Source organism: Sciurus vulgaris, assembly GCF_902686455.1.
Source record: "Sciurus vulgaris genome assembly, chromosome: 10".
Classification (NCBI taxonomy): Eukaryota; Metazoa; Chordata; class Mammalia; order Rodentia; family Sciuridae; genus Sciurus; species Sciurus vulgaris.
In genome coordinates this window covers 5223873-5251475 of record NC_136470.1, presented here as the reverse complement: position 1 = coordinate 5251475, position 27603 = coordinate 5223873, and the positions used below count along the sequence as shown (strand labels likewise).

General features: G+C 50.6%; 1 protein-coding gene across 1 annotated transcript in view; it reads left to right on the top strand.

The window, feature by feature from the left end:
* The window catches only part of PCP4 (Purkinje cell protein 4), a 53051-nt gene extending 26213 nt beyond the window's left edge, over nt 1–26838 (top strand). Inside the window, exon 3 of the mRNA XM_079155883.1 lies at nt 26430–26838. Coding sequence (XP_079012009.1) covers nt 26430–26557 — 128 coding nt within the window. The 3' untranslated portion in view covers nt 26558–26838. The remainder of the gene's footprint in view (nt 1–26429) is intronic.
* Nucleotides 26839–27603: the final 765 nt, after the last annotated feature.

Sequence of the window (27603 nt, the reverse complement as noted above, 5' to 3'; positions counted from 1 at the left end):
CTGGGGCCTGAACCAAGACTCATTGCTAGAACATTCCTCTGCGTTGTCCTTGTCCTTCTGGGTAGGGTCAGTGTGGTAGCATCTGAGGTAAAGGGGTCACCACTTCAATAAGTAGAGATTATCCTGTTCAGAGCAGAGGACGGGGAGGGAGGAACCAGGGTCCTTCCCTGGCTGTGCCTTCTTTTCTGCCCAGGATTTTTTCTGTCTCCTGTGGGGGAATTGGGTGTGTGTGCGATACTGGAAAGGATGTCGGAAAGCAGAGGAGGAACAAGGAGGGGGCTTAAGAGTGAGGAAGAAAATCACACCTGCCTAAACGAGGAAGGACCAGCGGCCGCCACAGGGGCGCGCGCTGCGTGTAGGTGCCAGCCCCCCCCCCCCCCATCTTGGTTCACACATTCACATCCTTCTGTTCCTGAAGTTCATTGCCATGGACCCTCCAACCTTAGATCCCAAAGCCTTCTTAGAGATCCTCTGCTCTGTCCATCCTCAAACCTTTTGCTCTCAAAACTTCTTTCCATTCTTAAAAACCTAACGACCCTACAGAACTTTCGTTTATGCCCATTTTATCCATCGGTGGCTGCCATTTTAGAAATGGAAATGGGGCCCTTTAAGAAGGTTACTTATGAATTCACTAAAAAAATAATAAAGCGGTTTACTGGTTAACCTTAGTAACAATCTTTCCTTATGAAAGGTCATCGTATTTTCCAAACGGAAAGGACCTTTAGTGGCAAGGTGGCAGTCTACCTTTCTGCACATCTTGTTATGTCTAGCTCCATAGAGGACTGCTGGATTGTCCTGTCTGCGTCTGTGTTCACTATGTTGTGACAGTTCATGATATGCAGCCCCTAGGAATCCCACCATGCCCTTGTGAGGGGACGAGATTTTAAAAAGCAAATAGTATCTTTAAGACCAAAAGACATCTTCCATGATAATAATATTTTCATAAGACCAAAAATGTTTTCAGCCTCCTGGGCTCCTCTGAAGGAGGTAGGCACCCCAGGCTCCTGGTCCCTGTGTGGAGGACCAGAGCTTCATCGTAACTCCTGGGTCACACCTGAGCTGCCTGGAGTCTGAAGACCAGGCATGCGGTAGGGTGCCAGCTGCAGGTGCAGATGTGCGTGCCCCTGGCGCTGGCTTTCCCGGGCATCCCACCTGTCTTGCCAGGCACAGACGTGCACCCATCTCTGCACCAAAGGAAACTGCCAGCCATTTCAGAGGAGGGACTCTGCGGATCCCAAGCTGGTGTTTCTTTCAGCTAAAAACTGGTTCACCCCAGTGGAAACAGAGTGAGTCTTTTCTGAAGGTATAAAAATTAATCAAGTGGAAAAATTGAAGATGCTACGAATAAAGCTTTTCATTATATAATTCTAGATATTAAAAGATATTTGCCTCTGAGTGGTAAAGGGGAGTTAGGGATTATTTGATAATTATAGGATAATGTCACTGTGAAAATCCAAATTATTATCACCATGCTGTACCTTAATTTCAGGTAAAACTGCTTATGTATAACACAGGCACATGATGTGTAATTATAATAGTAACTGTTTTTTAGAGACTTTTGCCACAAAATATGAGCCAAGACAGAAGCAGCAATGGCACAGCACAGATGGAGCACAAGTTTCAAGAGGTGGGCCACAGGCCATCTTTCTAAAGGATCTAAGTTATTTAATTTCTTATTCTTGAATTCTTGGAATGAAGAGAATTTAAGAATAAGAAATTAAAATCTTAGGAATTTCTGCTTAACCTAATATTACACACCAGTGAAATTCGAAGTATTTTACGTCATCCCAGCTCTCTGACCAAGTCTGTTGTGTGAATGTGTCTCCTGTTAACAACAGATGAAGCCGTCCGTGTGTGCAAGGAGCAGGACCCACGGGGGCAGGAGCGTGTGGGACGAAACCCCAAAGCGCCTTGGAATTCTGACAGTAGCTGCTTAATCATAAAGCGGCCATTGCCACCTTCCTGAGCTGCCTGCAGCCAGCATGCTGCTGCCTCAGGTTCTATAATTTAATTGAGGCCTTTGCTTGACACAGCAGTAAAGTGATAGGTGCCTTGGAACTGTATCACAAAAGACGTTAGGTCAGGAGCATTAAAATTTCAGAGGGTATTTACCTTCCTGGTTTCTTCTGGAATTTTGTTACCTTAGTTAAAAATCATCTTGAGAGGGTTTCTTGTAACCCTGTTGTCACAGTATTTATTGACAAGAAATCTGACATACAGCTGGAAGGTCCCTGGACCCTCCTCATTCTCTAAGATCTCAGTCTCTAATATACAACCCAGTGATCCTGATCTTCCTTATGGCTCTAGAGTTTGCAGAATCATCTGCTGTATGGAAACAAAATTTTCAGAAATAATAGAGTTACAATTTTTTTTTAAATTTAGAAAACAAATTTATCAGGACCCAAGCAACCCGGAGACCTTCGTTACGGTGCCGACAGAGCAGTCTGCCATCGCTGTGGCATGTCAGACCAAGGGTTCTGTTTGGTTCTACTTGAGTGAAACAATACTCGGTGGCTCCAGTGACCCATCCCTGCCCATCTAGAAGTCTAAGTTAAAGTCAAACACATTTATAAGTCAGACACAGCCATCTGAATCTGGACTATTCCTCACAAGTTACCTGCGTGGACACAATCAAAGGATGTTTCGACATGGATCTTGATATTGCAGACCCCAAGAGTCAGGCTTCTTTGTTGACATGCACGGGTAGACACATTTCCGAGGCGATGGAAGGAGGGCTTTATGGGTGCTGAGCCTCCTGAGGGTGCAGGGAGTCTTCCCCGGGCTAAACTGAGTTTCTAACATGGGAAGGGATTGCTCAGGACCGTGGGCCATGCTGTGTTTGTTCCGAAGGCTCCAACTCTGGGGTGAAATGCTAGGAACACAGCTGCTCCCAGGGAAGATCCCCACGTCCTGGCTGAGCGGAGAATCACCCCAAGCTGCCGGGGAGCGGGCTGCAGCTGCGGCACCTTCCGGCGTGAGCATGCAGAGGGCTGGGGCTCCGGGCTGGAACAGGCTGTCCCCTCTTCCGGGAGAGGCCTGGACTTGAGACGGTGCTGGTAGGTGTGAGGATGTGCTCGGAGCTCGTGAGATGCCTCCTGATTTGATATGACTGATGATGTGATTGCTAACAAGGGGTGAGGGCCAATGTGGCTGTGCCGGGACCTTTCCCCGCGTTGAATAAACCCCAAACCTTAGGGCGCTAGCTTCATCTCACCTTTGGATTTTGGGGGAGCCCACCCACAGGTTCACACAGAGTCATTTTCTTTCTTTTCTGCTATCAAGTAGGTAGAGAGGGAGACAGGACTGAGGAAGACCTGTGTTTAGACGTACGTGCACCACCACCAACTAAGCCGAGCGTGGCTTTTCAAAGACCTAGAATCCAACACTTATTCCCGGAGCACCATGGGCCCCAACCCTGGCCCTTGGACTTCATGTCACCCAGGAGACACCGCACATTCTCTGTTTGGTGGTCTTGGTGCATGACGAGCCCCCAAGACCCACATGTTGACGTGGGCAGGCTTTCCCTGGGATCCTTCCCCTGCTGCTCTCGGCTCTGTGCCAGGCCCACTGTGTGACGGTGGGTGGCAACTTGCAGCCGGGCGAGCCGATGTTGGACGTGGGAACAGGAAGTGCGGAGGGGCGTTACTGTGCTCAGGAGAGGTCAGTTTTGGCAGGAGGAGCTCCCTGGGCGACCTGGCTCCTGTGCACACCCAGCCGGGGTAGAAGTCAGAGGAAGAAATGCAGCTGCTACAAGGGCCACAGAGGGCCGATGCCCTGCGAGAGCCGCCCACGGCGACGTGTTCTGTTCAGACTCAAACACAGCACATGATCAGGCCCGAGCTAAGGGCAGATGCAGGGAAGAGCAGGCAGCTGGCAGCAGGACTTCTGCTGCTCCCGTGGGCTGGAATGTCAGGGTGCTGGGAGCCAGGGAGTGCAGCCCCAGTCCACCCCAGGGGCTAATACGCCAGTTCTGCACACATCTCGAGAGCTTAGCTGCAAACTGACCCTGCTGGGACAAGCCTCTGAAAAGGAGCAAACACAACTTAAAATGTGGACCAGTGACACCAACCAGAAACATATTGTTTCCAAGTTTATGGCTGCACCTGGCTGGGGAAGGCAGCTCCCTGCAGTTTCCAGTCTCTAGGTGTGCAGCGTCAACAGGGCCACAAAGCCTTCTACCTGCCGTGGAACCAGCACCCCAGAGGCCGCACCTGAGCCAAGACCCGGAGCGCGGCTGTGAGCGCCGCAGACACAGGAGCCTTTCACAGAAAACTTAGACAATGCTGGTCTCCACCTGGCTGCCTCTGCTCTGTTCTCCTCTCCTCTTCCCATCGTCAAAGCTGACACAAAGAGAAGAACTGAAGCGAGAGGCTGGGCCTCAGGAGAGAGGGCCCTTTGTGCTGTTGGCTGTGAACACTCTAATGAATCTGTGTTCCAGAAGGAAGAGACAGATACACAGGTTGCTTCTGCTATTTATCCAGATGGGGAGAGAGCAGATTGCAATTGCTTATTAAGCCAGGCCCTAACCCTTCCAGGGTTCTGATGCGCCTGCTAGAGATGCGAACTGTGCGCCAAGGGAACTGAGTGAAGGTTATTCAGGGGATTACTGCTGACAGTGTATTTATTACCATCGATCTCAGTTTTAAGAGTGTCTGCTTAAAATTTGTTCACCCTTCAGGTTGAGCATTATAATAACATCAGTGAGCAAGTACAGCCTTGGTAACCACCTGCTTGCCATCGCTGTCTGTGGAGCGAGCCTGCTTGACACCCGGTTAAGGGAAGTGGAGATTCGTCCTTGTCTCTGGGTTTCGTCCTTCTACCCTTTGGAATCCCACCCTGATAGAGATCATAGGAATGTCTAAGTCTGTTAATTGATTATTTCATCAAAAGAGAAAATCACAACCACTTAAAGAGCTCAGTGGCTTTTATTTGCAATCCTAGAATCTGGCAACACCTCTCTGTATACAAAGAATGTGTGTCCAGAGGAGCCAAGCAGAGGAGACTGGTTTTACAGACAGGAGGGCCAATAAAAGCAGAAACAGCAGAGAGGAGATTGGCCTTCCAGTGACTTCTCCTGGAAAGGCAGAGCAGAGGGGCCTTTTTCCCCAGTGGCCCATGCTGGCTGGCCGGCAGCTCTCCTCCCTCCCTCCCTCCTGGCTTCTCAGAAGCTCAGATAAACAACTGCAGCAGGAGGGCCCCCTCTGGTTGGGCCTGTCTAGCCCAGCAGGAGCTCAAACCCCTGGTCTCCTCTACATTTAATTTAACAATTTGTATGGAGACAACCTTTCCCAGTGCTTGGAAGCGTTTTGCTCTTTAAGCAGGAAAGACTGCTGTAATCTCGGAGAACCCACAGCCAGCAGTTTCCAGAAGCGAGAACCATCTTGAACTGTAGCTCCCTCCACAGGGAAGGCGGCTCCTCCAGGCCAGGAAAGTGTGTGGACGCTGCTGCTGCTCGGAGACGGGTGCGTCAGCAAACGGAGGGGCCGACTTTCTGCAGAAGGTGCATCTTGCTCTCAGGCTAGAGCTGTCACTGCCCTGAGCCGCTCCAGCGTACCTTCTAGTACCTTCCAGGACAGCATCTGGAGACTGTCTTGAGTAGTGTAAATCCCACTCAGCTGATGAGTTGCTTTCTCCCAGCATTCTTAACCAGTAGCAAGTTGGAGTTTCCAATCAGTACTCATTAATCTTGGAAGACATGGGTCAATTCTCTGGACTATTCCATCAAAACATATAAAATAATACTGCTCCCAATATATTTTATTCTCCCCTAAATGGGACTCCCCTTGTTTCCAGGAGGTGCCCAAATTTTATTAGTTTTAGGCAAGCTGAGAACATATTCAGTGCTGAATCATTTTTTTTTTTTTTTTTTTAAGAATTCGGAACATGATTGTGGATTATTTGGGCCCTGTGCTAAAACCCAGCCCAGCAAGATGGCTGGTGGCACTGTGGCTTTGCCACCTGGAGGGCAGGCATCTTGCCCTGGGGCATCAGGAGAGCAGCGTGGAGGGTCACCACATAGCAGAGCGACTGTGGAAATGATGACAACTTCACCCAGCCCCATGCCATGCTCTGGAGGATAAGACTCCAACAAGCTTATTCCCGGGTGTCCTGTCTGTCATTTCTCTCTTTTTGTTTTTTACTATCCATGAAGGGCAGAGCCAGCTGCATCCTCTGTAGGTCCCAGTGAGAAACGAAAGCCCAGGGCCCTTGTTAGAAAGTGGGAGGCAGAGCGTGAGACGAAGGCCGCTGGGTACTGCTCAGTTGCCCGTCCCTGATGCCAGCCTTTGACGGGCGTTGCAAACAGACTTGATTTTCCAAAAGGTAATTAAATGTGTATTGTTCATCTCACAAGCCATTTTCTTTCAAGCACTTCTAAACTACTATCCTGGTTTAACATAGCAAATACATCATCGGAAATGTTCTGGTGTTAATTCATTTGAGGGTCCGAGGTGGTCTGTGAGAATGGTTTGATCCAGAAACCCCACAAAATCAGGCAAATCAAGAGGTTCAAATGTTCAGGTCCACTTAAGAACACCTGTGAAACTGTCAAGGCCATGGAGGCATGCATACCCCAAAAGCCACCAAGTGTCTCAAAGCCATCATGTTAAGGAATAAGAAGGTGCCTTTGTGGTGCTGTAATGGGGTCATAGTATGCCCAGGACAGTCCAGGGTCAGTGGCCCAAAAGGAGCTTTGGCTGCACGTGCTTTTGAATGCAGAGGGACGCTGGACTCGCGGGCTTGGATGCAGATTCTCAGGTCATCCAGCGTGTCCAAGAGAAGGGAGCTGTCCTTCAGAGCTCGAGGTCAGGTCAGCCCACAGGGGAACTCCCTGCCACAGCAGGGTGATCCTCATGGAGAAGGACAGACGGCTCCTAAACCAGAAGACGAGGATACACAGAAGAAAAGGCTTCCCAGAAGAAACCGAAGAAATAAAAACTTCCGACTGGAAAATAAATCGTGCATAAAATAAATTACATGTAAAAGAAAAAAAATGAATTTGAATCTCATCAATTTCCCAAATGAAGGGCATAAAACCTCCCAGCTGTTTTTATTTTTTCTTGCTTTTGATGGTCTTGGCTAAAATTCCCGGATTCCTTTATTTCACACGGTTTCTCACTGGCGCGGTACCTGGTGGTGGACTGAAGACGGGACCAGTTCTCTGACTCGTGGAGAGGCAGCTCTGAGCTCCTGCATCTGGGTGCTTTGTGATTCCTTCCACCAAAAGACATAGCAGAAGGGAAACATGGCAGCCTCTGGGCCAGCCCTCAGGAATCGGCACCTTCCACTTCCGCCCTCAGGAATCCACCCCGTGAAAGAAGCCAGTCGCCATACAGGCGTCTAACCACCCTAAACCTCCATGCTGTGAGGAAGCCCAAGCCAGTCACACGGAGCAGCCGCAGGCAGAGATGCCAACCAACCGTGACGGCACCCGCTGTCCCCGCCCAGTGGCCCAGTGCCAGGCCTGTGACTGAAGAGCCCTTCAGATGGCCCCCACCCCAGGATCCTCTGACTGCAACTGCAGGGAGACACCAAGCAAGAAGTACCGCCTGAGCCCGCAGCCCACAAAGCTGGGGCAGAAGAGCCAGTTCTTGTGTTGTGCCTCTCAATTCTGGGACAACTCATCCCACAGTGATAGATACCCGGAACACACTACCTGCTGATCTTGGCTGGCCCACCGCCCTCCCTCGCTCCATCCCTTCCCCCGTGCATCCTGGGGTGTCCCCTTCTGCTGCTTAGGGTTCATGTTTTCAGGATGCAGACAGTTAGTTCCTCAGCAGCAGAAAAGGGATGCTGTACCACAGCGTAGACTGGCTTCCCTTCTCTCGTTTGTTTCTTTAGTCACTCATGAAATATTCCCTGAGCACCTACTGTGTGCTGCACACTGCAATCAGAGCTAGTGGTGGGATATTTTAAAAGAGCAGTGGGGGAGGGGTGAGCAGGATGTCCTTAATGGTGAATGTGTCAGTCAAGGTCCCGGGAGGAAGTAGAGGCACACTTCAGCTGCGTCCTCAGAAGAGTGTGCTGCAAAGGGACTCTTTGCAAAGGTGTGCTGGGCTGAGAAGACTCACAGAGGACCCTGCAACATCTGAGGACAGTGGTGGCAGGTCCTGAAGGGACCAGGGTCAGGGAGGGTCTGAGCAGGAGCGGCCTGTCAGGCCACGCCTTCTGTGGCAGGGCACAGCTGTGTTCATGGCACCTTAGCAGAGACGCAAAGGGGTGCTAGGGTTAGCACAGAAAAATACGAGATCCCTGCTCACATTTCAATTTCAGATGAACAAACTAAAACTTGAAGGTATCCCATGCAATGTTTGGAAAATCGTTATGAACTTAAAAAAAAAAATCTGAAATTTGAATGTAAGTGGACATTCCATACACCATCTGGCAACCCGAGAGAGAGAGGTAGCTCTCCGTCTCTGCCTTCTGACCACTCTGGGCACCCACCGGACGGACCCCAGCAAAGCCTCGGAGCTGGGCTAGGTGGAGCGGGAAGGTGTGGAGAGCGAATCTAGAGAGGCAGAAATGAAACCTCGTCTTGTACCCAGGGTCTGGTTTCAGTCTTCCTCAGTCATGTCCCTCTTCCAGCCTTCAGATCTCTAATTTTTAAAAAAGAGCCTTTTATACTGTAAGTGTTCTCAGGAAAGACAAAGCAAGAATGATCTCACTACACAAATTTTGAATTGACTTTAGTCAAGAAAGGAAGGAAGGAAGGAAGGAAGGAAGGAAGGAAGGAAGGAAGGAAGGAAGGAAGGAAGGAAGGAAAAGAGAGGGAAAAGAGAACAAGGACGATGAGAGAGAAGTGTCCCAATGCCGCCCCTTCTTTCCTGGGTGGTGTCCTTGGCTGGCTTGGTGCATTACAAGGAAGGAAGACCTGTTTTGGGACGGGGACAGAGCTGACATTCCTAGAGCCGTGAGCTGTGCCTCTGAAGGTGAAGATGATTCAGGATGATGGGAGAGGCCAGAGCAGGAGGGGCTTCCAGACTTTTGGGGGAGACTAGGGACCCGACAGGGTGGGGCCCGACCGCGAGGCTCTGTGGTTGGGGCAGGAAGCCGCATGTGCACACACGGCCAGCTTTTAGAAAAGCCTCCTTCCTGAGTCCACTGCTCCCACCTGGGGGTCCAGGAAGACCTGCCCAGCTGTCCTGTCCTCAGGAAAGCAGGCAGAGGTGGGCCCGCAGGTGGCTGCAGGTGTCCCCTGGGGGCTGGAAAGGCTGCTGCCGGGCCCGAGTGGGTGAGGGGTGGTTTTGGCGTGGGGTGGAGACAGCCTGAGCCCTCTGGCCAGCACCCCAGAGAAGAGAGAGGCCTGAGGCTGCTTCACCTTCCAGAGAGCTCGGAGGAGGCTCAGGCCCCGCTTCAGGTCCTCCAGGACGCCTCAGCTCTGGACCCCGAGCTAATCTTCAAACCAGACTGCCAGCTCAGCTGCCGAAAGTGTGAGCAAGGACCGTCTCTTTTTAATTAAAAACGTCTTTTAATTTCTTCCCTCTCCTTTGCCCCACACCAGGAGACTAGTTCTTCCTGCCCCACCACCGCGGGTCGCCCCATTTTCAAGGCAGTCGCCTAGCCGTTGGCGTCCCCGCCTTTGTTTGAAGGTGTTGGCTTCATTGTCAGCGCTAAGGAGCTGCACCTTGTTCTTCTGGGCTTTCACTGTCTCTTCCTCCGGGGAAGGTCACGCACCGTCCCCTCATGAATGGCTCTGCCATTTCTCTCATTTCATTTCCCTCGTTCTCCTTGTGAGAAGAGCGCATATAATTTGAATGTCACTAGATGTAATTTAATAAGATTTTTTTTAAAAAAAAATATGGTTCCCTGGAAAGTTACTCCCCTCCTTCTCCTGCTGAGTGGAAGATGCTCCTCGCCAGTCCTCCTGGCTTCCCGTGGGTCCTGGACTCAGTCTTCCTGTGTCCGCTGCCTTTTTCCCTTTCCCATCACTGCGTAGCCCTGTGACCAGCTGAAATGGGATTGTTTGGACAGAGTCGCAGGGACCAGGAGCAGGGGAAGGTGGGAGATCCACCACCAGTTTAGAAAACACCGCTTCCCGTCACTGGGGACGTGGCTTGGAAGGGTGGGGCTATTTCTGTGCTTGGTCAATTCGCTTCTCCTGTATTTCTAAGCACATTCTTCTCTCTCTACCCTTCTACCATCCCAGACCCTGAGGGTAATTGGAACTTGAGCTGTGCTCTGGCCATCAATCAGAAGGCCAAGTCTCCTTGGATGTCAGGATTCTTGGGTGGCTGGGTCTGATGAGAAAGCAACTGTTAATCGAGTCGCACCCCCCCCCCCCACAACTGAAGCCAGCTTACAGGACCCCAGGGCAGCAAGGGACCTTTGCATGTGCTAGATCTCACCCCGTACTGTGCCAGCATCACCACCACCAGGGTCCTAGAGGAAGACTGCTCGTCCCCAGCCTCCCTGAGATTCCGAGTTTTGCCGTTTCGGTGCAAACATAAAATCTTTGGCAGTTTGATGATGTGTACTCACCAAGGTGAGCCCTCCACCAGTTCATGGAGCAACAACAAAAGAAGGTGCTGTTATGTGTGATCTGAAAATGGGCAGGGACGTCCGAAACAGCCCAGACTGAGGCTCTGTTGATGATAACGCACCCGCTGGCACAGGAAGTGCCCTGAACATTCCACCTGGGGAGCTGTGGGCTCAAGATCGTTCATAGGAGTTAAAAAAAAAAAAAAAAAAAGGCAAAACCCCCAGAAATATTTGGCATCAGACTCTTGCTGGGTGTATCCACGGGTTTGCCCTCACTGTGAAACACTGGTACCGGTCCTCCCGCATGTTAGCAGATGACTCTGGATCCTCTTTTCTCTTTAGCCAGCCTGAGTAGCACCTTGAGCCTGCTTGACCCTGAGGCCAGTTCAGAAGACCATTCTGACCCTCAGTTTGCTGCTGAAGGCATGGGGCAGGGTGAATCCCAGAGCTACTTCTACCTCTGCAATTCTGTGCTTCAGACATTTGCCCTGAGTCCCCCACAGAGACCCGCCGCACCTCTGTGGCTCCCCCGTCTCCACAGTGGGACAGTGTTGTCTTAGGCATTCTTTCTCTCTCTTCTAATTCTGACACTTTGCAAATTTGAGGCTGGCTGTCTTTCCTGGGTCACTCTCTAGAGTGACTTCTTTTCATTTTGTGTTTTGCACACATCACAGGAATATGGCCCATGAGTTCAAAGGAGAACTGCGGTGGCTTTATCCGCGGAGCAGGAGAGGGGGAGAAGGCAGAAGGGGTGGGATCTGACTGGGGCCGTCACCGACTGTGAACACATGGCAACACATAGTTGTTTTCTTGGAAATAACTATTTCAACAGAGTGGTGAAAATGGGAAAATTCAGTCTTTTATCTGGAAACAAAACAAAACCAAACCAAACCCCTGCCTTTCCAACCCGTTGGCTGCAGAACACAGAGCAGGTTTCTTGCCCTGGGTCAGTTCCAGAATGTGCTTCAGGTTTACAGGGAGGCTGCTGCCTGTGACCCGCCTGTAAGTGAGCCCAGGTCAGAAGGCCACGGTCCACTGTCCCAGAGACGGAGGTGGTGCAGAGACGTAGAATCCTTAGAAGCTTCGTGGCTCTGTCCCCCGTGGGTCTGGACAGGGTTGCCTGGCTCGCCATTGTTGGGCACGTGTCTGAGGAGTGGTGGGTTCCTGGCCACACCTGACAACACTGGTCTGCATTTTCTAGAAATCCAGCCCCTGGACTCGTGGCCAGCCTGCAGGAGTCCAGCTGCACGTTTGAAACTCTGGGCCAGATTTGTTTGTGGAGGGGTGAGTTGAGGTCCTGGAGGACACGGACTGACATGTTGATGATGACACAGTCTCAGGCTGGCCACACTCCCCAGAGTTGAACAGAACTCTGCAGTCTTGCCAGTTAGTGTCTGGCCTGGACAGCCTGTTAGGTCGCCCTGCCAGGCAGGCTGGTGGAGTAGAATTGCCCGTCCTGCATTTCAGTTTTCAGACTTTGTGAAGGGTGAGATGTGACAGCCCCAGGAGATGCCTCCTTTCTCTGATGGGCGGACAGCAGACGCTTCCCCTACCGTGCTAACTGGGTTCCCTGCCAGCTGCCGCCAGTGCTTCCTTGAGCTCCTGCAACCCAAGTGGATATTCTATCACTGCTTAATCTTGGATCTAAACAGAGAGACTCCTTCCACCTCTGTTGATAATTAGAGTATTTCAAGAGGTATTTTAATGCTGGGCCTTTGGAAAATAGTACTTTTTACAACAATTTCAAAATTGAGTCATTTTGGTCACTGAATAATTGAAAAGTTGAATAATTTTGACAGTGGGAATTTCTCTCTGTCTTTTGAATTCTCTTTTTCTTTCCTCTGGTGTTGTGAATGGAACCCAGAGTCTCACGTGTGGTGGCCAAGCACTCTACCCGCCAGCTACATACTCAACCCTTTTATTTTATTTAATGTTGAATTTTTGAATCTGACCTTGAACTTGTGATCCTTCTGCCTCAGCCTCCTGTGTAAGCAGGATTATAGGAATGTGCTACCATGCGCAGGTTGGAATTCTTGAAATAAAGAAAAATGTTCTGCTTTACTTTTGTTCTGTTAGAACTTTTTAGATGAGGAGGCTTTGATGGAGCCCACAAAAGCAGGACCTTGACAGGCCAGGAGGTGGCCAGTCTGGAACTCAGTCACCCCAACCAGCACAAAGGAAGCCTGGAGCTTTGGAAGGTCTTCACCACCTGGGAAAGCACAGCTCCGTTTCTTCTTGGAGCTAGTTATGTTTGTTACTAATGCCGCAACCTAAGCTGCACTCCTAGTTAACCTTTCTGAGCACAGGTACTGCATGTGGCTCAGCTACCTAGTCAGAGGAGTGCTGGGCTTTCCCCCTTCTTGGGTATTTAGTTGTATTTTCCTCTCCTTTTCTGATGTGCAAACCCATTTTCCTGGTAAGTAGAAACAGGCCCACAGCTCCAGGTGAACCATCTCTAAAAAGAGATTTCCCACCAATCAGCAGGTACCTGGCCATGAACTCTTAAGGCAGAGCCATCTCACCAAAGCTTGGAGGTGCAGGGTCTTGGCTTCGGACCTAGGAGGGGAAGGCCTGGGTGTGGCTGCGGGCCTGGGGGCCTGGCGTTCACTGCCACAGGCGAGCGGTATACACTGGGTTTAGACGGAAGGGCGTGTCATGGACACAGGCACGCCTCCGTGCAGAACCTGTCCCCGTCAGTCCTGTGCAAGTCTGAAAACAGGAGCGGTCGGAGATGTCGGTCTCTGCTCCTCGGGTTTCTCCGCATGGAACGCTGAGGCTGGTGGCCGGCTGGGGTGGGGTCTTCAGGGTGCCTGCCTCAGCTGGGCTCTGCTGGACGTGGGAGGGACTTGGCCCTGTCCTGGCTTTGCAGACCCCCTTTCAAGACCCATCAGAGATTTGCATCTACAGTCAAATTCCACACACAGTGGAGCCTCCATTTGCATCTGAGTAAGACTGTGCAGTGATCTTTGATGATATGCAAAGGAGGGGAGCAGTCACGGCTGGGGGTTGGGGCTCAGGGTGAAGAGAGGGTGGAAGGGAGTCCTGAGAGGTAGGGCCAGCTCAGCGGCAGTGGGCCCAGGGAGCGTGGCCAGGTCAGGCAGGGATGACAGTGCACACGGCCTGAAAGGGCTTTTTTTTTTTTTTTATGTGAGATTTTTAAATTTTATTTATTCGTGCATCATAGTCGTGCCTCACGGTGGACTTTGTCGTTTTGAATTCTAAAGTGCGTGCACAGAGCAATGTGATCTGGCCAACGCCATTTGCCAGCACTCGCGCTCCTTCCCACCTCCTGTCCCTTCCTGTACTCTCCTGATCTCTCTTTCATGAGAACACCCCCTAACCTTTCTTTCCTTTTTCCTCCCTACACCCACATTTGAGAGACAACATACCACCCTTGACCGTCTGAGTTTGCCTTGATCATCTCTGGTTCCATTCATTTCCTTGCAAATGCCATGACTTCATCTTGCTTTATGGCTGAGGAAAACCTCACTGTGCGTGTGCACCACGTGTTCTTTGTCCTTTCACCCACTGATGGATGCCTAGGCTGCTGCCATAGCCTGGCTGCTCTGAACTGTGCTCTGTGAACTCGAGTCCCTGAACGATGACTCAGCTTCAGGGAGAACGCCCACAGGTGGCACAGCAGGTCCTGGGGTGGTTCCGTCCTCGTCTTTGAGGAGCCTCCACGTGACCTCTTGGTGGTTGCTGTAATTCACAGTCCCACCAAGAGCATAGCACGTTCCTTTCTGGAGAGAGCGTTCTAATCAGGCGGCTGCAGACAAGAGAGGAAGGAGGAGAGGCCCCAAGTCCCAGCGCCGGAGCCTGTCTGGTCAGCCGGGCTGACTTTCCGTCCAGGCTGTCGGCCTTCCGTCCTAGGAGGCTTGACGGTCACCCCTGACCAGACTCCAGTCCCCTGTACCAAGTCCAGGAACACCTTCCCTTTGCCAGACGGCTCTTTCCCCTCCAGACTTCCTTCAGAGCCAGGGGGTGAGGACCCCCAGGGGCCCAGGGCTCAGCCCCGTGTGGGCTCCTTACCATGTCTGGAAGCTAGGATGGCACCTGACTCGTCTCTCTATGGGAGACTAGGGAGCTTTAGGACATCCTCTGCAGCGTGGGAACTTTTCACACTTCCAAAGGTCGTTCAAACTGGCACTGGGAAGTCGGGAGCCAGGGCCACAGCGAGTGTGGGCGGGCAGCGAGTCCCTCCAAGACTGCGGCAGCCTGGTGAAGGCAGGTCCCGAGGAGAAGGAAAAACCGAGGATCTGAGAGCGAGCGGTGGAAGGAAGAGTGAAAGGGGCCCGGAGCGGCAGGGTGTGGGCGGCACCCCAGACACAGAGCAGCCCTGGCCACTGCACCCACTCCTTGGGCTTCCGGAGTGTGAGGCCAGGAAAGGGGCGCTTTCAAAAGCTGAGAAAGGAAGGGTGTGGAGCAGGACGCTGATGCTGCCCCAGGACAAAAGGTGGGGTGTGGTGGCGAAGCCCGGGAGTCATGGTGGGTGCAGGCTTCTGAACCCAAGGGAAACATTTCTGTAAAGATTGGGGTTTTTTTGGTGTGTTGTGCACCAATTTTTTAAATTTATTTTTTGTTTGTTCTAATTAGTTATACGTGACAGTAGGATGCACTTTGACGCGTCATACGTAGATGGAGTTTAATTTCCCTTTCTTCTGGTTGTACCTCATGTGGGATGTACAAATCCCAGCACTTGTGTGGTTATATATAAAGACAGGGTAATAATGTCTGATTCACCCTACTATCCTTCCTACCCCCACACCGCCTCCCCTGCCTTCACTGCCCTCTGCCTAATCTAAAGTAACTCTATTCTTCCCTGGCCCTCTCCCCTTATTGTGAATTAGCATCCGCATATCAGAGAAAACATTCGGCCTTTGGTTCTTTGGGATTGGCTTATTTCACTTAGCGTGATCGTCTCCATTTCCACCCATTTACTGGCAAATGCCATCTTTTCATTCTTCTTTAAGACTGAGTAATATTCCATTGTGTATATATACCACATTTTCTTTATCCATTCATCTCTTGAAGGGCACCTAGGTTGGTTCCGTAGCCTCGCTATTGTGAATTGAGCTGGTATAAACCTTGATGTGGCTGCATCTCTGTAGTAGTTTAAGTCCTTTGGATATAAATGGAGGAGTGGGATAGCTGGGCCAAATGGTGGTTCCATTCCAAGTTTTCTGGGGAATCTGCATCCTATTTTCCATAATGCCTGCATCAATTTACATTCCCACCAGCAATGTATGAGTGTACCTCTTCCTCACATCCTCGCCAACATTTATTGTTGTTTGTGTTCTTGTCATTCTGACTGGGCTGGGATGAAATCTTAGAGTAGTTTTGATTTGCATTTCTCTAATTACTAAAGATGTTGAACATTTTTTCATATATTTGTCAATTGATTATATTTCCTCTTAAAAATCAATGCCATGAAGAAATGACCACAGAGATTAGAAAGATGTACATAGCAGGAAAAAGTGTGTAGTCAAGGGGGGAAAATGCACCATGAGACACACTAGAATTTCTGTTATCGGCTTGAGATGAAATGTTTCAGATGTATCCTGCACTGATTATATGTGTAAGTGGATGAAGTCTGTCTACAAGAAGTTGAAGACCCCAAATAACAGCAGCTTAGGAAATTGGGGAGTTTATTTCTCTCTCATCCAAAGAAGGCTGGAGGTAGGTGGTCGGGGTTCATCAGTATAGTTTCAAGGAGCATCAACTATCTATATTTTGGTTTTGTCCTTCCCTGCATAAGACTTCCGACTTTATGGGTCCAATATGGCTCCTTGAGCACCAGCCTTGGCTCCCACATTTCAGCCAGCAGAAAGCAGTTAGGGACAAAGTTAAGAAAGGGCAATCTGTGTCTTTTAACTTCTTTTTAAGGATATACAGATTTTTTTTTATGACCACATCATATTGGCCAAAACTTAATTGTATGACCACACACAATAGTAAGGAAGATGGGAAATTTCCTTGGGTAAACATGTGCTTAAACTCAAGTCAGAGGTTTTGTAACTAAGAACAATGGGGTAAGAAGACAGCAGGAAGACCTAGCCACAGCAGCTTCTGCAGCAGCCGCCAGAGCACTGGGCTCCTGGCCGTCTTGCAGAGGGTGACTCATCTGTTCTCCGTCCCCCCACAGCCCGAAGTGGCTTTTCCCTGGTGGAGGGCGAGGAGGGCAGATCATGACTGTTCCGCTGGCTGCCGGGGCGCTAGCTCCCCATTGCAGGGGGGAATTTCAGTGCTCAGGAAGCAAGCAAGCATTTGGTGTGTGCTGCTCACCCTATCGGTTCTTCTCTACGCAAGTTAAGGGAGAGCTGGCAATCTGATCTCTGAAAGCAGGCTCATGCCCTCTCTTTATCTATTCTCCTCCCCACCCGTGTAAACTGGGTGTGACTGTGGGAGGTGACAGAGGCGACAGAAGCCACCCTCTTGAGTTTTGGTAGAAGGTACTTGATCGCAGGGCATCCATGCCCTGCAGAGGTTCTGGGAGGCAACCTGGGTGACCAAGCCCCATGCTGGATGATTCCAGCAGGAGTCTGGCTGCTCCTGAGGCTGCCTGGCATGTGGGACCAGCAGTGGGCACTGAGTGGGGCATCCCAGAGAGACCCACTTGGTGCTGCGGAGGTGGGATCTCCCTGAGTCTGGCCACCGCCTCGGGCACATCTGCCTTCCCGGATCCTGGCAGCGCATCTGCTTGGCCTGGCCTGGCCAGTGGAGCTCTAGTCCTGGTCTCAGTCTCTGTGGCAAAGGGAGGGCCTGGAAGGACAGGGCGCTGGGCGGGCTGGCCCGCATGCCACCGTCCAGGGTAGCAAGCACTGCATCTGGGCTTCCTCCTGCACCTCACAAGAAAATAGACTCCACTCCCGCTCGTCTCTGCTCAACTGCAAGGGAGGTTGAGCCTCAGGACCACAGTCAAGACTCGGGGCTTGACTTCCTGCTGTCCCTGGTCACACTGCTTCCCGTCCTGCCTGACTGCTCGTCTCTGTGTTCCTCTGAATGAAGCAGGCGTTTTCATGAGCGTGAGGAGCTGGCTGAGGCCATTTCCTCAGGTGTGACTGCAGAGATGGGGGCTTGAAAGCGGCCATTGGGCCGGGTGCAGTGGCGCGCGCCTGTGATCCCGGAGGCTCGGGAGGCGGAGGCAGGAGGACGGAAACTTCAAAGCCAGCCTCAGCAACTCAGTGAGACCCTGTCTCTAAATAAAACATAACAAGGGCTGGGGATGTGGCTCAGTAGTTCAGCGCCCTGGGTTCCATCTCTGGTACAAAAACAAAAACAAAAAAAAAGGCCGGTGTGGTGAGATCCTCAAGGGGCCCTGGGGCCGTTCTAAGAGGACCCTGGGACTCAGACACACGCAGAGCGAGGACCAGCTGAGTTGCAGGAAGGAGCTGTCTGCAGGCCAGGGAGAGAGCTCACCACACCTGGACCCTGGACCCCCAGCCTCCAGGGTGCGGGGAGTGAGCTTCTGTTGTTCAAGTGTCGCCTGCATGTGGTACTGTTACAGCAGCCAGGGCCAGAGTCTGCCTTCCTATAGAACCCCCCCACACAAAACACACACAACAACAACAACATCCTTTTTTAAAATTATTCTTTTTTTATTTTTACAGACTGCATTTTGATTCATTTTACACAAATAGGGTACGAAATTTTCATTCCTATGGAATGAGACAAACATCTTAAAATGGTCTTTATGCCTCCTTTTTGCTGCCACCTTCCTGGGCTTAACGAGTGTGGGGGAGGTTTGATGTCCCCAGGGCTCCTTCTTCCCAGTGGAATCTCTCAGGCCCGCACTCTCTCGACCCTCTGAGTGCACGTCGAGCAGGCGTTTTACACAAACCAGAGTGCAGCCCGTGGCAGCTGGACAGCCCGATGATGGAGGGAGACAACCCAGGAACCCTGGCTTCCTGGGAAGCCAGGAGCGAGCCGGGTCTTCCAGCTGACCAAATTAGGCTTCGCGACAACAGAGCCCGGGGCACATCCAGGCCTGTGGGATTCAGAGTGCCTCTATTTTAGGATGAAGAGAATCACTCTCCTGGAAAGAGCCACGAACCCCACTGAAGGCACCCACCTGGTAAACGGAGATAGAGGAACTGGAATTGGGTTTTTATTGGGTTTGGGGAACATAATATATACAGAAAGTCCCCCGCCTGCTGCTGCTAATGCCTGACCTTGCTCATTAATCTCTGCTTCTTAGCACAGACCTGGAAAATTACAATTCTCTGCACCAGCAACCGCTACTCAACAAATGTGTGCGCAGTGGCTGGGAGCCCCTGCTGGCTGGGGGTCTTCCCCCGCCTGCCAGGCAATGAGTGGCCGTTTGTCACCCAAGCACAGCCAGCTGAGGGACACCACGGCTCTCTGTGTGCCTCATTTCTGGCTTCTTAAAGGACATATTGTCTTTGTTTTTTTTTTTTTTTAAGTGGGCATTTCAAAAAATATGACCCTCTCTGGCAGCATTTCTGTCTGCTGTGCACTTGCATGTACTTTTACCAGTTTTTCTCAGAAGAATTGACCTCTTCCCCGTCATTAGATGCCTTATTTTCTGGCTTCATTCCAGACCACACGTGATTTTCTTACCTGTCTCTTGCTGCCTGGTGGGCGAGGGTTTCAGTCCCTGGGAAGGACCCCACACTGGCTCTACTTGGGCCTGGGTGACTTGATGTGAAGGAGCTGTGGGCCCCAGTGGAGAGCCCCCAGTGCTGGGGCCAGTTGGCTTAGAGACAGCAGAGGCCGCGCAACTGATGTATATTAACTTCAACTTTCCAAGTTAATATACACTTCGAATAAAGGTGGGACGTTCTGCAAACCTTGGCATTCCAACGTCCCATTTGCAGGGCGTACTTAAGCTAAATGACTGCTATTTCTTTACGGCGTGCTAAAACTTCGGTCTTTTATGGAACGCTATGTGCTTCGACTCCTAATGAAGGAAAACTCCTACTCAGGACAATTATATCTCAATTTACTGCTTATGCACACATTTCTGATCTGCAGGATTAGGCCTTAGGAGGTAATTTGTTTCTATCAAATAAATCTTAAGCTATAGAGAACTATAAATATGTAAATGAGAGCCTTTGCCCGTGTGTGTGTGTGTGTGTGTGTGTGTGTGTGTGTGTGTGTGTGTAAAAAATAAAATCTATGTTCATGACTTACATTGTAAACTTGGAGAAAGATCTACGTAGGGGGTTCCCTTCACTGAGCTTAGGGCTAGTGTTTTATGTATATAGTATTTTTTTTTTTTTTTTTTGGTGCTGGGAATTGAACCCAGGGTCTTGCCCATTACTGAGCATGTGCTCTACCAGAGAGCAGCACATACCCCAGCCCAAAATATACCACACTGTGTGTCTCAGACTCTCTGTCCCATCTTGGGTGGCTAGGGGGTCTAGGAACAGCTCTGTCTTTCTCTAGATGTCTTTTTATGTCTGTTAATTTCTAAGGAATTTATGTTAATTATTATTTGAAGTCTGCCATTTCAATGTGAATTCATGGAAGAAGAATAATCTTTCAAAACATGTTGTTTCCAGGTTGTTAAGAGCCCTGCTGCCCCCTCCCCTCTTGGCAGGTGGGTCTTGGGCTCATGCCCCTCCCCGCTGGCTCCTTCCCAGGACCATTCCTGACATCCTGAACTCAGGCAAGGCCTAGCTCTCCTGATCAGCAACCTGCTTTGTTTTGGGAATCTCTGAAATTCCATTTTTTCCCCAATGCTTTTACTTTGCTATTTTCTGTTTTCCTCTGGAAAGCAGGGACCCAAGTGTGTCCTCTGCTGTTCCCCACCTTCAGACAGGGGCCACACTAAAGTCCTTGACCACTTGCTAACTGAATGAATTTGATGTGAAGTCCTGATCACCAGGAAAACAGGTGATACTGTGGGCGGATCCATCACGGTACATGTTTAGACTTGGACTACTGAATACATGATTTTTCACATAGAGACATTAACTGATCTATACAGAAGACTGTCAGATTGACCTACATCCAAGGAGCTGAAAGTAGTGCAAGAATTCTTCAGAATAACCATGAGATTTGGAGCAAGACCTGGCTTTGGCCAGTATGTACAAAGCAATCCTGGACGAGACAGGGTAGACTCTGAGTCCTGGTAAAATAGGGACAGCGGATATTTCGTGTAGCTCTTATGAATGGGTGTATAAGTCAAATAAAGCAAAGAATTCAAAGCCACTTTAAAATGCATAAAGTACAAAAGTTAGATCAGGTGCTGTTACGGGTCAAGGTGTGCCCTGTCCCCTCCCTCCCCTGCCATTTGAAGACTTAACCTCCTGGAACTCAGAATGTGACCTTTTTGGAGACAGTGCCATTGAAGAGGAGAGTAATGTTACGTGGAGCCATTAGGGTGAATCCTAATCCAACAGGATTTGCGTCTGTGTATGGACAGAAACTCTGGATGCGCACACACCGGGGCTGTGCTCCTCACCACGTGAGCATTCCTTGGGAAAGTGGCCGTCCCCAAGCCAAAGAGAGAGGCCTCAGGGGACCTGCCTGCTGTCACCTCCTCTCAGACCTTCAGCCTCTGGAACCAGAGAAAATGAGTTTCCGTGGTTCCAGCCCTGGTCTGTGGTATTTTGTCATGGAAATCTGAACAGACTGATCCTGGTGCTCAGCAGGGGTCTGTTGATGGACCACAGCCTGATCGGAGAACCTCCCCTGCAGCATCCAGAGTTTCAGGATAGATAAATGCAAATGTGGTTTTTGTCTGTGAACCCATGTTGCCATCCACGGCTTGTATACATCTGGGATTGTCTTCGTCTGGGGGTAGCTCCTCACTTTTATATTTATGATTCTCTATTTTACATTTGCCCATCAAATGATCTGTAAAAGAAAACCCATTAAAGTGTAGGAGGAAGGATCTATTTCATGCTCAATAAAGAAAGTCTCTTATTATCATCGCGTCTTTAAGAGGAGCCGCCTAACGTATTTCTCATGGCATAATCAAGCATAATAGCGTTACCGTCCAGGGGTGCTGGCTCGTTGTCTCCATTCAGTATGCTTGAACAGGACACAGAGACAGCAAGCAGCAGGTTTATTGCGAAAACGAGATATTCAGAGATAGACTTCTCCGAAGAGAAGGGCCCAGAGCTGGGAGTCCAGCGGGAGCTTTGGCCTGTCTGGAGCTGCCTCCTTTCCTTATCCCCTCCCCTCCTCACCATTACTAACTGGTACCCCCTCTGTCCATGTGTCTGTTTTAGTTTTTCTGTTGGATTCCTGGTTAGGGGCACAGGTACAGAAGTGTCTGTCTGACTGGGTCCCCTGCTGTGTCCATGAGTACTTTTGCCACCCAGGATGGTGACCTCGTCAGAAGACCCTCCCCTGCTCCTTTGTCCTGGCCCTGCCCAATCTTCTCACTCACTACCTTGCCCTGGCTCCCTCTGCATCTCCCTCCATAGTAGAGGCCTCTTCTGGTCTCAGTTTCTGCAAAGAACAGGCAGTATTTGGGGGAAGGTAACGGAAGAGGATCTTCAGTAGCAGGAAGTCTTACCTGAACAGGAGCGCAGCTTCCCACCTGGGGCCGTGACAGATCTGAGCTGCCCTCTCCAGCACTGGTTCTTCCTTACGCTGGACCGTGGGCAGAGCTCTGTAACATGGTGGTTGGGGGAAGTTTCTGCCCATTTGGGGTGCAGTGTGGAAAGCCTAATCGCTTGGGGGCCATTTCACAAGCTTTGTGCTGTTTGTGTGAGTGTGTGTGTGGGGGGGGGGCACACAAGCCGTATGCTAGATCACCGACAGGTGTGCAGATAGCGGGTGCGGAGTGAGTAACAGAGAATGCAGCGGTAAATAGAGAATGTAGCAGTTATGCAGACCGTTCAGCCTCGTAGGAGTCAGTCTTCATTTTGGATGAGACAGAATTTTCCAGGTGATGGACTTGAGAGTGGGGTTAGTCTGCAGGGCCATGGGCATCCTGCCTGCCTGGGCACATAGGACATTGCTGTGGTGGGGCTGTTGTTTTCCCACCAATGTCCTGGAAGTTGGGTTTTTCCACATCCTTCAACGGAGGAGTCGCTCTTTTACATGAAATCTGCTTACAGGTAGGTACAAATTTCCTCTTGACCACGTCCATGGTCACATTCAGATTTTCATACGGAGAAGGAAAGGACGGAATTCCAGAACCCAGGCAGAAACAAAATTGTGCAGCTCTGGGCAGCTTGCAGGGTGTTGTGGTAAAACACTGCTCGCTCAGACGGACAGAAGCCAGTCTTAGGAGCTGGGTGGCTGTGTGTTTTTCCAGTTCTTAAATAAAAATGTCAGGTGGAGCCTGCCCAGTCCAGATACAAGCCTTCAGACATTTTCGTGAGAGAAGAAACAGAAATGAAGGGAAACGGTCGCCCTGCCATCTGGAAACCAGAGGGCACACGTTTGCCCTGTGCTGCTAATTGAGAAGAGCCGCTGCCTCCCAGGTGGAGCATCTGTGCCAAGGCCCCCAGCCGGGGACTGGGGAGGACTCTGCACCGACCGAGCTCTGTATTACCAGGCTTTTGGTTGTGGACTATAGTGGTCGGTGCAGGAGGTCTCTGCTTCGAATACTCTTTATTTACTTATTGGGGGGACTTGTGTACAATCCAGGGTCTTGAGCATGCTGAGTAAGGGCTTTGCCCCTGAGTTGTGTCCCAGGCCTTAAGTGTGTTTTTCATGGCCAGCATTGCTGACCTGGGGCTGTCCCCACCTCAAGCCCAGCAAACACAGCTGCCCACACTGGCCGTGCAGCTGGCTATGAAGGGAAATGCCCCCTTCCTCTCTGAATTAGGGCCCATGTGACTGTGCCCAATATCATTTGGGCTGCAGTTTACCTTATAATGAGGTGTTGATCTGTGCTTAACACTGCAGAGCTGGGTAGCTAGGTAGGTTAATGTTTTAAAAAGTGATTTTATTTCTGAATTTTCTAAATGAAAAAACTGAGTTGCAGAGGAGCTAAGAACCCTCCCCAGGTCCTACAGCAGTGGGAGGCAATCTCCAAATCTACTGTCCCACTTCTGCTGGGGAGGGTCTGGGGGCTAGGAGAGGTCAGCCTCTCACTCCAAAGAGACTTGGGGCTTTGTCTGCAAGGGACCCAATTCCTGCATTTAACTTCTCCCTGGCCAGATGTGGGTGGTAGCCTCTTTTCCAGCATGGAAGCGCTCAGAAACACCCCCAGATTTCCCTGGCATGGGAGCCTGCCTTTGTGGGGAATGCTCAGGAGCCGCTGCCTCCACCCACGACTTAGCAGTTCCCCTGGGCTCCTGTGGGCTCCCCAGTGACACAAGCCCTGGGCCCACTGGTGGGAGGCCACGCCCCGGCCTCCCCGATCTCCAGGCTGGACGTCTGCTGAAGCGCCTGCGCCTCTCTCTACCCAGGTCAGAGATTTCCCTGAGGCGCTGCCCTTTACCCAGCAACGCCTCCGGACTCCTTCTGCCAGGACCACCTGGAAGCATCTCTGGGCCCTTAGAGCATTTGTGCTGATCCCTGTGCCCCAGGCCTAATGAGTTTTTCAAACAAGGGAGGGATCCATAACTTATTTTTCAGTGGAAGAATTAGTTTAAGATACAATTGTAACTTTTGTGTTTCTGACCCATCCTCACCAACTTATTATATATTCCCTAAATATACATAATTCTCTGCATCTTCATTTGTCAAAAAATAAGATTATAACTTTCTTCCCCATTATTACAAAAGGGAGAAGACGAATCAGGCCCTTCAGGAACTTCAGGTCATAGCGACATTTTAATTCTGAGAGACATCTCCCATCCTCCCCTGGGTCAGGGTGAATTTCCCCTACTCAACAGGTGATACGGGCATTCCTGGCAGGACAGGGGTTTGGCAGACATGACCGTTCCTAGCACTGCGGCTGCTCCGTAGCCACAGCAGGTTTTGGTACTGAAGGTTTATTTCTCCTAGCACAAGCGCTGGGGCCGTCGTACTTCAGGTTCTTGCCTTCCCGTCCTGGGATCACGGAACGCCATTAATTAAGCATTTCACAAATACCCACTTGAGCCAATGGTCCTGCCCCTCTGGGTTCCCTGCAGAAGGGGAATGTAGATTGAATGCGAGAGGTTGACCGACTCGGTGGGAAACAGCCCCTGTGTCCTCTGCTTCACTGGGCTCTCCTGGGTCACAGAGGACAGCGCCCAAATGTCCCCCGACGGCGCATTCAAAGCTCTGCTCTCATGGGCATTGGCAGCAGATCTGGGAGAGAAGAAAACAGTCCTTTGATTTAGGTCATAAATCTGTCAGTTTCACAAGGCAGGCAGGCCTGGAGCCAGCGTCCCCCACTCCCAGATGGGGATGCGACTGGAGGGCTGCAGGCAGAACCCGCTTAGTCGCCAGGAAAACCAAGGAGCCTGCTTATGGGTCTGCGAGAGAAAGGTCATTCAAGATCTATCTGAAATAAATGCTGGTTCTCAGGCATCTATCCCTCTCTCTACCTATCACCTGCTCCATCTTTCATATCTATCATACATCTACCATCTATTTATATCTGTATCTATCTACTATCATATCATCTGTATCTGTCGTCTTTCTCTTCTTATCATCCATATCTATGATATCATCTAAACCTACGTATTTCCCATGCCTATCATCCCCCTGCCCCTCTATCATCCATCTGTGGGGGGTGACAACACAGCAAGCAGCAGAGAACAAGCCTCACTCGAAGGGGCTGTGTCCCCCGCCCTCTTAGTTGGGATTAGGGTCGCTCGCTGTCTGTTATTCTGCAAAGTCTGAGAGAGGAAGCGACTGGAGCAGGTTAGGGCTGAAGGATGGTCAGAATAGCGGGCAAGCCTTGCTCCCTGGCTGGGGCTTTCTCTCCTGCCTCAGAAGGCTCCCTCAGTTCTCTGTCCCTGGGCTGGAAGTGCTTCTCTCTTTCGGCCCCTGCTGCACCAGGTGCAAGTGCCGGCTAGCAGTGAGGCTGTTGGGCCAGGTCGTTCTGCCTTGAGCTAACTCTGGGGCTACTTGTTACTTTACCTGTCCAGAGGGGCTGGATCCCACTCTGGCTGCACCTGAGAGCCTTTGCAAACACGGTGACTTGCCCCCTGGGACACCCAGTTGTCACTCAGTCTTGCTCTCAGGAGACCTTCCCCCTGCAGCTGTGCAGGGGGGCACCTGAGACCCCAGTGTCTGTATGGAAAGAAGAACACAACGGACATTATACCTCTGATGGCTGGCCATCAGCCTTCGCTGGCTGGAGAATTTTAAAGACCTTTCTCTTGTGTGGCTGGGGGATTTTATTTACTTATTTGTTTTTACCAGTTGCTGAAAGCTGGCCAGTGTGCAGAAAGGTACCCAGCATGATGGAGTGGCCCACACAAGGTGTCACTTCTTTCTGGCTTATGTTTTTAGCAGTCATTGCATTGCGCGTTTGCTCGATTCTTCTGCCTTGGTATACACATCCCCACACCTACCTCAGAGGAATACAATGCATGGTTTGTGAAACTTCAGTCTAACTGTGCAGGTCAGTGTAGTCCTGAGGATGATAAAAACTAAAGCCCTGAATGCAATAAGCAAGTCTCCTTGGCAGCAAAGTGTCCACAGAAACTCAGTGCGTTACTTTGCTAACTTAGTGCTCTTATGAAAGTCAGCTAACATTGGGTCAGTGCCTGTGGCAGTTGTATCTACATGACATACCAGGAGAAAATGCCAGCACAGTTAATGTTTTTAAAAGTTTATATAAACTGTCTCTGGTAGGAACCAAAAATCAGGTGCAGAAAACACAGCCAGTGTCCAGACTGTGTCCTTGACTTTCATGGCCCCTCTCAGGACAGAGTTCAGGCAACTAGAGAACAGTGGACTCCCAACTGTGGGAGGCCCCCTCTGCAGAGGATTTTACTTTGCAAACAGTCTTGTGCTGGGAGCGGCGTCCCAGCCCTGAGGTGTGCAGCCCGGTGGTCTGTCTGGCTTTGTTTAGCTGGTGCCCCGTCTTCTCTTCTATTTGCAGCTCAGATGACCTCATGTTTGTGTTTTTCTTGCTGCAGATGGGCAGAAGAAAGTTCAAGAAGAATTTGACATTGACATGGATGCACCAGAGACAGAACGGGCGGCGGTAGCCATTCAGTCTCAGTTCAGAAAATTCCAGAAGAAGAAGGCTGGATCTCAGTCCTAGCGGGGGAGCCCCTTCCTAGTCCGCTTGAAGACCCCAAAATTCAACCATCATCTGTCAAGAAACTAAGACAACAACACCCTAGACAGAAGTCATCCATGCGAGATACACACATGCACCGCAAACCTAATTGCATGTATAGAAACCCATAATATTTATACCCCTGTAGACAAGCATAGGCAAGGAAAATTTGAGTAGCTTAATCTCTATGTTTATCTCCATTCTCATTTCTCCTGCAACTCTTTTCCTTGAAGTTGTAATAAAATGAAGTTAAGATGAGTGATTCAAATGTGTGTTTTCATCTCTGTTTATTTCCTTATTTATTTGTTTGTCTGTTTCTGCTGCTGAGGACAGAAGCCGTGACCCTGCTCACACTAGGCACGTGTCTGCCACTGAACTCCGCCCCTGACTCTCCCTTCACATTAGCCTGGCATGTCACTCAGGTTAGAGCGGATGTCCATTTTCTCCCTGTCTCGTTAGAGATGGCATGGTGGCTTCTGCTAGGAACTTTTGTGCCCAGAGTAAGAGATCCTTCCTTAGCCACGTCTGTCTCACTTGAAGAGAGCTAAGTGCCAAGGCAGTGGTGATACACAGCCCTGTGTCCCGAGATGCCAAAGCCTCAGATTTCACTGGAGAATTATGATCCTCCGGAGAAAAAATAAAGGGGAGGGCCACACATCTGTTGGAAGCAATTGCACTCGGCAGATGCATTTTGGATCTTCAGAGGGTGCTGCCCACTGTTGAGGGCCCCTCTGCCACTTACTTGCAGTTCTCTGCCCCTGCCTGGCTCGGGGGCAGGTTCGTCCTCCAGGATCCTCACCTCCTCCCTGCTCCACGCTGCGATCCCCTACCTGTCAGTCATTCATCACAACCTGCGATTTGGAGAAGCCGTCTGGCTCCTCTCCATCTCATCTTCCCCCTGTGAACCTCCCAGGCAATTGCCTCCATGCCCCAAAGCATTTCCTGAGAGAGTGAGGAGAGAACCGCCCCAGAGCCGGTGTGTGCCAGGCTTGGGTGGCAGGTAGCAGGAGCCCCCAGACCTGAGGTGC